Consider the following 12,956-nt stretch of genomic DNA (forward strand, 5'->3'; position numbering starts at 1 on the left):
GAGGCTACAGGCTCATGCTTCAGGCTGCCACTGGTGTAATGGTGTGGGGGATATTTTCTTGGGCCACTTTGGTCCCTTAGTACCAGCGTGGCCTGGTTTAACCACCACTGCCTACCTGAGTATTGTTACTGACCATGTCCATCCCTTTATGACCACAGTGGAGCATCTTCTGATGCTACTTCCAGCAGGATAAAGCACCATGTCACAAAGCTCAGATCATCTCCACCTGCTTTCTAGAACATGACAATGATTCACTGGACTCCAACGGCCTCCACAGCCACCAGATCTGCAGCAACTGTGTGATGCTGTCATGTCAATATGGAGCAAAACCTCTGAGGAAGGTTTCCACCACCTTGTTGAATCAATGACACCAAGAGTTAAAACAGTTCTAAAGGAAAAAGGGGGTCAAACCCGGTACCAGTAAGGTGGACCTGATAAAGTGGACGGGAGTGTAGATCTGGGTTTAGTTCATGTTCCAGTCCAGATTCAAACCACTCATATCTACATACTAAATTGTAAAAAAAAAAAAGTCTCTCTGTGGGTAGACTCTGGCAGTCACACCCCCAACATAAAGCCTGTAAATGTATTTTTCTTATTTTTTTTTCCTCAAAAACAGCAGCAGCTTCTACAGCAGCTCCACTGGGCCATCATTATCAGCTGTTTTTAAGCTATTAGTCATTAAATAATTATTGCCTTTTAGCAGCAAACCATCATCTTAACAAACAAACACCTGCAGAGGAAATGATTTTCAGATGCTGAGTGATAATAAAAAAACTGAATTTCTGGATTGTGTGCAGCAGTTTGATCACAGAGGATTTAAATGTGTGATCCTGGTTTGATTCCAGCTGGGAACGTCCCTGCAGGGTCAGACTGCAGACCAGGACTGTGGCATGCAAACACTGGAGCCTCCTGACTTCTCTGTGAGGGTCAGTGAGGAGAACGTCTCCCAGCATTAACCCCCCTTCTCATGAATTAGTCGCTGCACAAATTTAGCCTCATGTGATGGAACATTTCTGCCATATTTAAAGGTCTTTGTAGATTTGAGCTCTGAGTATCAGCAGCTGTAATCCTAAAAAATCTTCAACCTTTAAAACCTGAAATTATTAAGCCTCTTATAAAACACACATCAACCAGCAGACCAACAGTTTACTGCACATTTTACTGCTCTGACTCAATTTTAACTTAGATTCATGAGGTTGAGAGATGAGATTTTTTTTCCACTTAAACTTAAAATATTTCAGCTGTTGAAGTTTTATTTTAAGTTTTTCATAAAATTATATATTTTTATAAATGATATATTTTATACATATATATAGATCTGTCCCAAAAAGAAGTCACACTCTATTACGTAGTTGGACCTCCTTTAACTTTGATTCCAGCAGCATTCACTGTGGCATTGTTTCCATAAGCTCCTGCAGTGTCACATTTATTTTGTTCCAGTGTTGCATTAATCTTTCACCAAGATCTTGTATTGATGAGAGTCCGACCACTGCACAAAGCCGTCTCCAGCACATCCCAAAGATTCTCAATGGGGTTCAGGTCTGGACTCTGTGGTGATCAGTCCATGTGTGAAAACCAAGTCTCCTGTTCCCTGAACCGCTCTTTCACAGTCGGAGCCCCATGAATCCTGGTACTGTCATCTTGGAATATGGCCGTGTCATCAGGGAAGATGGAATAACCTGCACATTCAGGATATTTAGTATATATATATATATATATATACATATATATATATATATATATATATATATATATATATATAAAACGCATTAACAGCGGTAATTAATCATCTGCACTTTTCCCACATTTAAAATAAAAACTTTAACCCTCCCTCTCCTGTTGTGACTCATGAAGGCTGTCGTGATCAGCTGATCAGCTTGTCTGTCGCTAGCACCGTCTCTCTTGTTGCATTTGTTTATCATTCAGCTGAAAAGTAGGAAGCTAACTTTTCATGGTTCACACAGGCACATATTTACCCCAAAGTAGTGTCTTTGGATGTGCTAGTTAAATTACTTAGATATATCTATCAGTCTCATGGCAACCTGACCCATGTTACTGTCATGTAAAGCCGAAGAATGAAACAGCCTATTTCAGTTAGATATTGTTTGCCTTTATGTCCTAAATCTTTTCAGTATTAATGAGGTTTGCTAGTGAAACAGCTGTAAAACCTACTAGTCATCAGACAGCCATGCACACATCTATGAAAATAGATCAGGTTCAGATGTCTAGTGAGAGTTAAACAGAAAAGGAAGCAAGGAGACGTCTTCTCTAAATCATTGCTTCTGTGCAGATGTTGGAGACAAAGGTCTGATCATTTAGGGGACATGAATGTGGTGGGAGAAATTATGAACAGGTTCTGAGATACAAAGCAGAGCAGGACCCTTCACTAACAAAGCAGCTGACAAGTGGTAGGAAGGATTTATACTTTGGATATGCAGGGGCGGGTCTAGAAAAGTTTTGATGGGGGGCCAGGCAGCAGAACTGGCCAGGAAAAGGGGGCACAAAGGACATATATTTCATCAGGACTAGATTTTATGTAATAATGAACTGATTATTGTGAATAAAGTGATCATCTAATGTAAAAATGCAAATGTAAAAAAAAAATTTAAAAGAAAAAGAAAATTAATAAAATTTTAAAAAATAAATAAATAATGTAAAAATGCAAAGAAAATGGTAAAAACTGGCATATTTTAGGCATAGACCCGAATGGTGATTAATCATGATTAATTAATTTAGGCTGTGATTATTTCTGATTAAAAATTTTATTATTTTGACAGCCCTTACACACACACACACACACATATATGTACGTATATATATGTGTGTGTGTGTGTGTGTGTAAAACCTAAATTTTTAATATCTACATATTTATGGTCAGGGTGTATGATTGATTTAATTATGCATTTATATAAATTCAGGCTATTATTTGAACAATATATTTTAAGCTATTTTTATTTAGTAATTAAACATGTCTTCATATTTATTTACATACCTATTTTGTTTTCATTTTATTTTCTCTTTGGGGGCCTTTTTGCCATGCCATTTATTTATTTATTAAAGTTTTCTTTCATTCAGTATTGAAACATTTATTTATAACATAAGATTTGTATTATTTATTTAAGTTTAAGTTCTTTCAAATTTTGTACTGCCAGATTTATTATTTGTCAGGGTGCCTTTATTTATAATGTAACTCATCTTCTTTGTTTATATTTGTTGTTTTTGTGGGGATTCATTTTAAAATGTAATATTGTTTTAATAACTGCAAAAAATTTGTTTTTCTTCCTAAATTTACTTTTTGTCTTTGTAAATGACTCACAGACGAGGTCACAGTGTGAGGTCACATGATGCCTATTCACACATGTGTGTTTGTTCAGACGTGTGTGTGTGTGTTTTCTTCACGCTTGTTCTTTCTCTCCTCTGTCAGATCTTCATAAAGAAAGCTGAGTGATGCTCCTGCGCCCGCTCAGTGATACCTCAGTCCGGCTGACCGTGGGCACATCCTCTGCTGTACTGGCTCCAGTCCCGCTCACCAGACCTCACCGTGATGCCACAGCGCCACCGTGTGGCCAGACCTCACCACTGCAGGGCTGAAAGGATCAGACTAAACCCACAGAAAACACAGACAGACGTAGGAAATATGGTCTCCTGGGTTGTCCCAGCAGGACAGGGTGAAGGAGAGGCAGAAATCTCCTGATGATTCTGTATTTATGTGTACATACAGTAAGCTAAATGTTAACACACTGGGAATCGCAGAGGCTGCCTCTGATGAACTATCTGCTGCTTCCAGACTCTTCCTGTCTGTAGACTGTCAAAAACCGATTTTTCTACCAACACCCCCCTGCCAGGCTGTCCCTTGAATGCCCCGCTGCTTGGGATCCCCATGTTTCCCCTCCTTCAGGCGGTGAGTTGCCTTAAAGAAGAAGCAGAGCAGATCAAGGTTACACAGAAACATGTAGCATCCACTCATACCCAGAATCCTTTGCTGCAGCTTCAAACTACTGCTGAAGATAGAACTGATGTTTTTCTTCTTCAGTGAAATCTTTTCGGATCAGTGAGGCCTTGTTGGTGACGAGCGCTCTGTCCTCCTTCACTCCGCTGTGCTCTGTCCTACTCTACTGTGCTGTAGTTTTCCAGTCCGGTGCAACAAAACAGCTTCATTTTTCTTTGTTTTATTCACTTCTGTGTTTCCAGCAAAGACATCGTCATCTGTCTCTGAAAGGCTCGTGCTGCTTTTCGGCTAATAGGAAGAAAGTTTCTAATAAATTGTTCCCTTTATTTTAATTTTTTAATCTAATTCTTTTCCCTCAGATGAAGAGTAGGTGCCTTCAAATCCTATCGATTTTCTATCTTTTTTTTTTAAGTGTGTAAAACCAAAAACATTTTCTAAAGCCTGCGAGGATCTGATAAAACAGCAGACCTGATCTGGATCTGTACAGCCCTAGAGATGAGTCAGGGTTCTTGCGCAGATGACTTTGTGCATTCTTTTTAAACTTTGGGTGGTGGAAAAACTTTGTTTTCACATTATGGTGATTTTTCTCACATGTTTTGACCATGTGTGTAAACAGGAGATGAATGAATCCACAGATCAGGAGGGTGAGCTGCTTTAAATAAAACATAAACTCACCTGAAAACAGATTGTAAATTTTTAAAGTTCTATAAATCTCAACAATAAGCTGTTGGTTCATGTATTTTGGTGTGTGAAGCTCTGCTCTGACTATTTATTGTGTTCTCATTCACACAAATAACTCAAACGTGTGAACTAGAAGGAAAAGTAATATGAAAAAATTTACTGTTATTTGTTAGTTTAAACATTTATTTAACAAAAAGTCAGCTGAAATGACTGTCATCATCTTCTTCATTGTTTTTTAGAAAGCACAACCAGAAGTAGAACATGCAACACTCAGTAGACGTTGGATAGAGTCTTGTTTCTATTGTGTTCCATCCGCTTCCTGTTGATTGTTTCAGTTTTCCAGAGGAATGTGTGTCCATTCCAGTGCTCTACAGTCCGTGGTTGTTGTTGTCTTCATGATGCTCCAAACTTCCTGCTGGAAGGCGTTCAGAATGAGGTTTGACATCGTCCTGCTGGAATAACCACGGACCTGCTGGGAAGAGATGTCACCTTGATGGGAGCATATGTCTCTCCAGAACTCCAACATCCACGTCTGCATCATTGATGCCGTCACAATGATTAATTCCTCCATGGACACTGATGTCCTCCCTACCATCACAGCTTTCTCTGAGAACTCCCGGGATGATCTTTCTCATCTTTGGAACGTAGAAGCAGATGTCAGTTTTTCTTAAAAGCAGCTGAAACATGAACTCATTCGTCCACAAGTCATGTGTCCACTGTCTTTCTGTCCATCTGAGATGAGCTGGTGTCCAGAGAAGTCGGTGCTGTTTCTGCCCAGAGTTCATACTTTTCTTCGTCTTTGTATAATCCAGTTTCAGATTCTGGTTTTGGATCCAGTGGTGGACTGTGTTAAGAGAAGGTGGTTCTCCTGGTCCTCCTGACTCCATGTGTCTGTATTGATCATGGTGTTATGATGGATTCTGTCCTTGTCCTTTCCACTCTGAGATTCCAGACTCCCTGAATCTCTTCCCAACATTCTGCTCTGTAGATGCTGAAAGACCGAAGTTCTTTACAATCTGCCATTGAGAAATATTTGTTGAACTCATTGATGATTCTCTGATGGAATTTGTACTCAAGTGAGACATGACCCATCCTTACTGGAAAGACTAAACTTTTGGTGGATGCTTCTTTTATACCCAATCCTGACACCCTCACCAATCACCAGTTAATCTGCTGGTTGGAGAATGTTCCAGAACCACGTTACTGACTATCCTAGAACCTCTTCTGTCTTTTTTTGACTCCAGAACAACTTTTACTGAATGTGATGCTGCTTCAGGGTCTGGATTTGTTCTGCAGGTCCTACAGGTGTAAATCACAGGTTTGATCAGGCTGTAGGTTTGATTTTGACTTTGGTAGAGACGGTAAAAGTGGTCGACAGAGGTTTTGTTGCACTTATGATAGATTTTTTTTGGAATATGTTGTTGAGTAGATATCTGAACAGAAGTTCATAGTGCAAAATATTCTATTCAGGGATTGACAATAAGTTTGTTTTTTCTTTGTCTTTATTGAATACAGGATTTCTTTACTTACTTAATGAATTCTGTCATTTTCGGAGTTAAAGCCTTCTGTTTGCATACTATTTGTTTCACAATAAAATTGTCCAGACAAGAAAGCAATCATTAAAATAACAAATGTATTTTAAATACACAATATTTAAATTCATTAACTTATTGAAGGAAAATGTGACCATTAACAGACAGAATTTCCACCACAGTGATAAACCATTGCCACAAAATACAGCATCATCTTAATCGCTGTAATAATTTTTAAAAAGAACATTTCTGTGATCACTTTGACTCTTGCATAAAATTATGACATTGGAGGAAATGTTAATGTTTACATAATTTATTTGTCACACATTTTATGTTGAAATTATCATTATCCATTTCTGCAGGGATCTGTGCCTAACCCTAACAAAAATGCCTTTTTAGTCTGTACAATGTTATGTGAAGGTCAGGTGGACACTTCAGTATGCCATAATGGCTAAGGAGGATATTGATTAAATTTCAGTGACTCTTGTTGCCCAAGTCTCAGCTCTTGAGCACTGAAGCTCACCCTCCTCTTCACGCTGTCTCCTTTCATCTGTCTGAACTGCCTGGCAGCTCTGACAAATAACACATTGATATATGCCAAGGAAACATGTTTTTTGTTTGTTTTGTTTTTGTTTCACTTAGTGACTATTATTATCCTCCGTATTAATGACTCAGTTGCAGATGGAAAATAATTTCTTTGTGACTTCAATTTTTACGTTGACTCTCTCTAGAAAAACTCCACCTTTGTCCACTGTTTTTGTTTTCTCCTGTAGTTGTGACTGAAGACACAACCATCCATGTCAGTGCTCTCTGACATTAGCCAGAAACACTAGCTTTGTCAAAAAAAATTAGGATAGCCAGTCAAATTAGCAAAGAAATGAAGCGCAGAAAAGAGCGGAGCCAATCATATGTGCTGAAATGGGTATAAGGAAGGACTTACAGCACCGACGATGCAGGGAGCAAGCACGGATCAGCTGTTTGTGTGACGGAAATGATAGGACAACTCAAAAGTTGCTGGATATTGGTAATGACATGGCTCTACCATCCCTATCCAATTCTACACTCATGGGATATGATATCTTATCAGTTCAGTGGATTATATCATAAATTCTGCCCCGATACAATTTTGATTCAGTTAAATTTAGGAACCAGCAATCAATAAAATGTAATTCAGTCAAATCATCAAAAATTATTGATATTTTAACATCTGACCGGAATTTTCAATTTGGATTTATGAACGTTAAATAGGTGTATGGATGAAACTCAGCCCTCTAAACACCATGAAGCTGGTCAGTGAAGACACCGAGTCTTTTCTTTGAATGTGTGTCTTTTAAATGAAGGTTCAGTCAAATAAGCAAAGTACAGACTAAAGTTTTTATTCATTTTAGAAAACTTACTGACCTTGTTGGAATTGAGGTGTGGACATAACATTCACATTAACTCACAACATAAAGCACCAGTTATTTATTTAGTCTCCTTTAAAATATTCTTTATTCTCCTGATGAATGAGCCTCTCTGTTCAGATGCATCAGTTTTATGTTCGTAAGGCTTTACTCATCCAGATGTAATGCAAACAAGATCAGAGCTTGAGTCTTTGGAGTTTAGGATACAATTGAGGTTATTCATATATTTTTTAATCAAGCTCTGTCCAAAGCTCACAATAAGAACATTAAAGCTGAGGTTTCTTAAAAAGCAGCATCCTGAGAGCTGAGACAACAAAGGTAAGAAAGTTCTGTTGCAAGACCCCTCAGTGCTGCTCTGTGCAGAGCACCATTTAAATGGATTTACTATTAGAAGTAATGATTCTGTTATTATCACATGACTATAAATGTGCATTTGATAAAACCATGAACTTCTTTTTCTAAGCAACCAACTTGAGGTGCTGTAGAGTAGCATGTAGCCACATTCTGAATTAATGAATCTGTGATTAAATCTGTGTGTAAATAAGTGTAATCAGTGTAAAGATCCAATCTGCATCAATTCCTTTCTCAAGTCAGTCATAAATATAGAAAACTGATGGATTCCTGAAATGAAATCGAGGGGTATGCCTTCATCTTCCTCCAAAAGGTCTGATGTGCAGCCCTTCACATTAACATTCTCTGATCGGCAAAGTCATTTCTAATCAATGCAACAGCCTTTAGACCGAAACAAGCATCTACGAGCTTGTTCAACAAATGTTCATGGTTCACTGTAAAACATAACTTAAGAAAATCCACAATTAAGGAAACACAATGCTGCTTTATGTCTAACATGATAAACAGGTCATTTGTGACAGAACTGTGACCAGATCTGAAACCAGATCACAGAGGACGTCCTAAATAACAGGAGCTGCTCCTAGAGCTGTTCAGCACTCAGTTGAATCAGAAACATTTTTATTAAAATTATTTACCTGTTTCGCCTGCGTCTACCGAGTAAACTGAGAATAAAGTGTAAAAGAAAACTCCACAAACAACACAAACCTTTTCAGCTCTTTGTTTTAAGTAGATCTGAAGTTGTGTGAGCGTTTATATATAGTTAGAGCTACTTTCTTCAGCTTTGTCTCACAGTTAGGCTGAAAACATACATGCATATTAAAAGGTAACCAGTTTTGTTGCAGTATAATTGCTCATATTCCTAGTGTACTTCACTTATTACTGGATATTTCACACTTTTAAAAACTCAGACACTGTAGAATTACTGATTTTTTTAAATGAAACAATAAACATGGTTGGTTAATTTTGAGATCAAAGCAGAAAATAGAGGCGGGATCCTATGGCAGTGGTTCTCAAACTGGGGGTCGGGACCCCCATGGGGGTTGCGAGATTATTTCGGGGGGTTGCCAGATAATTGTAAAAATATATATAGCCTACATTTATAAAATAAACTGTTTTTTTTACCAGGGCTGTCAAAATGAAACCATTAATGAAGAGAAAAATCTTTTAAATTTGTGCCTTAATTTTTTAACACGTTAACACATAAACAACAAGGTTAGTACTCATGTCATATTAAAAATCTGAATTTGACATTATTTCCACAAGAGATGCCGATTTGGGGCATGCCTTGTCACAGCAGTGAACCACTTTGATAAAACTCTGCTTTATCCTCCTTATTTTTGAAGATTATGACAGGTTGACATTTAGAGGATGCTGCAAGATCAGACGTTTAATCACTAAGTTGTTCGGAGGAGGGTGGCGCGAACAACAGTGTATTTTAGCTCTAAAAGTTTGAGAACCACTGTCCTATGGTACAGGAAAGCCCTGAACAAAGCGTGCTGTACCTTGTGTTCCATTTTACCGCTGTTGACCTTGTGACCTTACATCCAGGTAAACTGGTCCCTACACTGCCCCTACTGGTTACTTACATATTGCAGCTTGCGCTTCGCCAATTAATCTGCTCTCAGTGATCCATGTGTGCAATTATTTCATCAATGGGAACACATTAAAAATGGGAACAATTTATTCAAACTTTTCTCCTGTCAGACCCAGCTCGGTCTTTTGGGGCAGTCTCATTCACAGGAGTTTGAACTGAAAACGAACTTCAGGTTTTCAAATGTGAAGTAAGCTGAGAGTCCATGAGGCTTTGCGGTGATTAGTGATACTCAGCTACATACACAACATTAACTTTTATTTTATTTTATTTCTTTTTGGAAGATGCACTGGAATGCATTGCTGTATTCTTGTTTCAGTCTTTTGTATCCTTTAGATAAAGTATTTAAATGAGCTTAAACTTCTATTCAATCTGTGGATTGTAATAAAGACAGAAATTCAAAGTACTTGTGGATGGTGGTCTTTTTCACAGTTTACCACAATATTAATGTCAATTTTTATATGTCAGCTACTGTTAAACCCAAATTATTCATTGAATTGAATTACAATTTGATAATATTTCAGTATCTGTTTTGTTTGCTTGCTTGTTTTTTTTTCAGGATATATATGTATATATATATATATATATATATACATATATATATATATATATATATATATATATAAGGGATGGACCGATATGAAAATTTTGGCCGATACTGGTATCCGATATTAATATTGTTGTTATGGCTGATAACCGATATTTACCGATGTTGATATATATATTTTCTTTTAAAAGGTTTAAGATTATCAAATTCTGTACAAAGTGAAAATAAGGCAAACATTAGTGGTGTTAGCTTCCCACCATTGTTTGTGAAGTTCTGGAGGGCAGGTTTTTGGATGACATATCAAATCTGTGGTGCTGAATGAGTTGACACGGCATCCTCCTCGCACTACTACTTTGCAGATATTGCCTACTGCTTTTCGAGTACCTTCTTTTTACACCATGAAAAATTACCACACAGCTGAAATTGCTTCTTGCTTCAGTTACATCCCACAATGTAGTGCTGCATCACTGTCACATGTCCAAACATGGCTGCATGGCCAAACCTCCCGACACACGTACACAAACAGCAATTATACGAAAATAAATACCGGCTGTTAATATTGGCCCAGTTTTGCTTATCGGACCGATACCGATATGTTAAAAAATGACTAACATCGGCCGATACTGATATTAATGCCGATATATCGTGCATCCCTTATATATATATATATATATATATATGTATATACATATACATATATATATATGTGTGTGTGTGTGTGTGTATGTACACACACATAAAATCTGAATGTCCGAATGTACCTGAAATGCTGTTAAAATGTTGTTCAGACATGTCGTAAGACTTCAGCCTCCAGCAGAAACCCCATGATCCCCACCCTGATGTCAAACACATTCTCATAAACTTCGCTCACAGTCTCTCTGACTTCCCAGCTGAGTTGACGCTCTATAGGAAAATGAAACGGCTCTGATAAATGATCATTCTGCAGGATGAGACCAAATTGCGGACCCAGATGATCTTAGAAGTCTTGGTGGCTAACATGGTACTAGCAGATCCAGTATATAATTTAGACCAGAACTTTTCAGTGCCTTGTACACCAGCAGCAACATTTTAAAATCAATTTTTTGGTGCACAGGAAGCCAGTCGTCTTCTTTGTCTTTGCTTATATTGATCTAAAGTTACCAAATGACACAAAAGCAGTTCTTGTCTTTCAGCTGGGATTCAAACCAGTTCAGAACCAGACCAGAGAACCCCTGCCCAATTTTCCTGTTGAAGGAGCTGAAAACACTTTAAAAGCAGAACACAGACAGAAATGTCTTTCACTGAGCGGCATGATGCATTCAGGGTGAGACGCAGTGAAAAGGTCACTGCTGATGTGAAATGTGTATGTAAAAGACGATCTCTAACACAGGTGTCATTTAAAGTTGCCAGACCAGTTTTCATCCAACTGAAGAGAGAGCTTTCATAATCTTGAACCAACATTTTCATTGGAAGGACGAGGTGGTGGACAGTTTTCTGGAAGCATCATCAGGTTTCATCAAAGAGTATGATGAAATAACGACATCATCCACTGGTTTACACAGAAATAATTCACCAGAGACCTTTGAAGTTGGTGTTTGAAACTGAGTTTATTTCTGCTTCCACCTACAGAATATGAAAGAGGTGGAAGTGCAGGCGGCGCCGAGGGACCTTGAAGAAGTCCCGGGATCTCTTTGTTACACCATAACGGTTTTCATTTACAAACAGCTGAATAATTTCTGCAGAATGAAGCTGTTGAAGGTTTCAGGTTAAACTGGAGCTAAAAGCAGCGTTCCAGTTCATCATGAGAGGAATTAAAGCAGCCTTTTGTTTGTCTGATAAAGAGCCAGTCACATGGATGAAGATCACATGACTGTCACAGTTCTGCTCCGAGTTCACTAACAAGAATCAGAATTTTTTTATTTTAGAGTAAAGCCAGAGTTGTTATTAGAAAACAGGATTCTCTGTTTCCTGAAAGTCAAAATAACCCGAGGACCGGACATTTTAAAACAAAAACTGCTCCTCAGTGCAGTTGTTTTATTTATCATGAAGAAATTAATCAATGGGTGGATCTATCGTTCTAGTTTGAATGATTTTGCTCTGCTGAGAACTGAAATAAAAATACCTAAAAAGCTTCAAACAAACAAACAAACACATCATCAATTATCTGCTCTTTAAAATAAATGTGCTGTTCAGATTTTTCTGTTTTCTTACATCCTTTATCTCAGAGACCGAGAAATGTGGGTTTAGGGACTACTTTTAGTGGCGGATTAAACCTTTTTGTTTGTTTGTTTTTTTGTTTTCCTTATGCCCTAATGTCATTGATGTCATTCTGTTTGTTTTGAGACATTTACATAAACTGATGGTCATTTTAGAGTTTTTTATTTAGACTTTGAATGTAAAAATTCACAAATCCTTAAGACAAAGTAAAATAATGTTTTGAATTTAAGTATGATTTACAAAATGAAGAATCCAATGTGTCAAAGTGTTTGATTACAGATTTTATGCAGACGTTGGTGTGTGTATCTGAGGAGGAACTGGTTCTTTTTTATGGCTAATTAACCAGTTTTACAGATAATTAAAAGGAGGGAGTGTGAGTGGCCGTTGTCTCCTTCATCTCTGTGGATGGATGGATGGATGGATGCAGTAATAGTAATAACATTACTGATATTTTTATTAACTATTTTAATTTGTGAAATAAAGAAAATGCCAGTTATAATTTATATTAGAGCAATTTTTACAATAAATGCGGACAAAATAATGAGGCCATGATAAATATACATTAAGTAGAAAATATGTAAAATAAAAAATAAGTAATAATAAAAGATCTTAGATAAACACGTATTTAACAATAGATTTTGCTTATAACCACTCTCTCAAACAGGATATTAATTACCATAATAAATTAATAAATAAATAAACAAAC

At 37.4% G+C, this 12,956-nt stretch overlaps 1 protein-coding gene across 1 annotated transcript in view; it reads left to right on the plus strand.

The window, feature by feature from the left end:
- Positions 1-9,913, plus strand: part of mgat4b (alpha-1,3-mannosyl-glycoprotein 4-beta-N-acetylglucosaminyltransferase B) — a 160,195-nt gene extending 150,282 nt beyond the window's left edge. The window contains exon 15 of the mRNA XM_041989906.1: positions 3,425-9,913. Coding sequence (XP_041845840.1) covers positions 3,425-3,448 — 24 coding nt within the window. The 3' untranslated portion in view covers positions 3,449-9,913. The remainder of the gene's footprint in view (positions 1-3,424) is intronic.
- The last annotated feature ends 3,043 nt before the right edge of the window (positions 9,914-12,956 follow it).

This window comes from Melanotaenia boesemani, chromosome 7 (assembly GCF_017639745.1).
Source record: "Melanotaenia boesemani isolate fMelBoe1 chromosome 7, fMelBoe1.pri, whole genome shotgun sequence".
In the NCBI taxonomy this organism is placed as follows: domain Eukaryota; kingdom Metazoa; phylum Chordata; class Actinopteri; order Atheriniformes; family Melanotaeniidae; genus Melanotaenia; species Melanotaenia boesemani.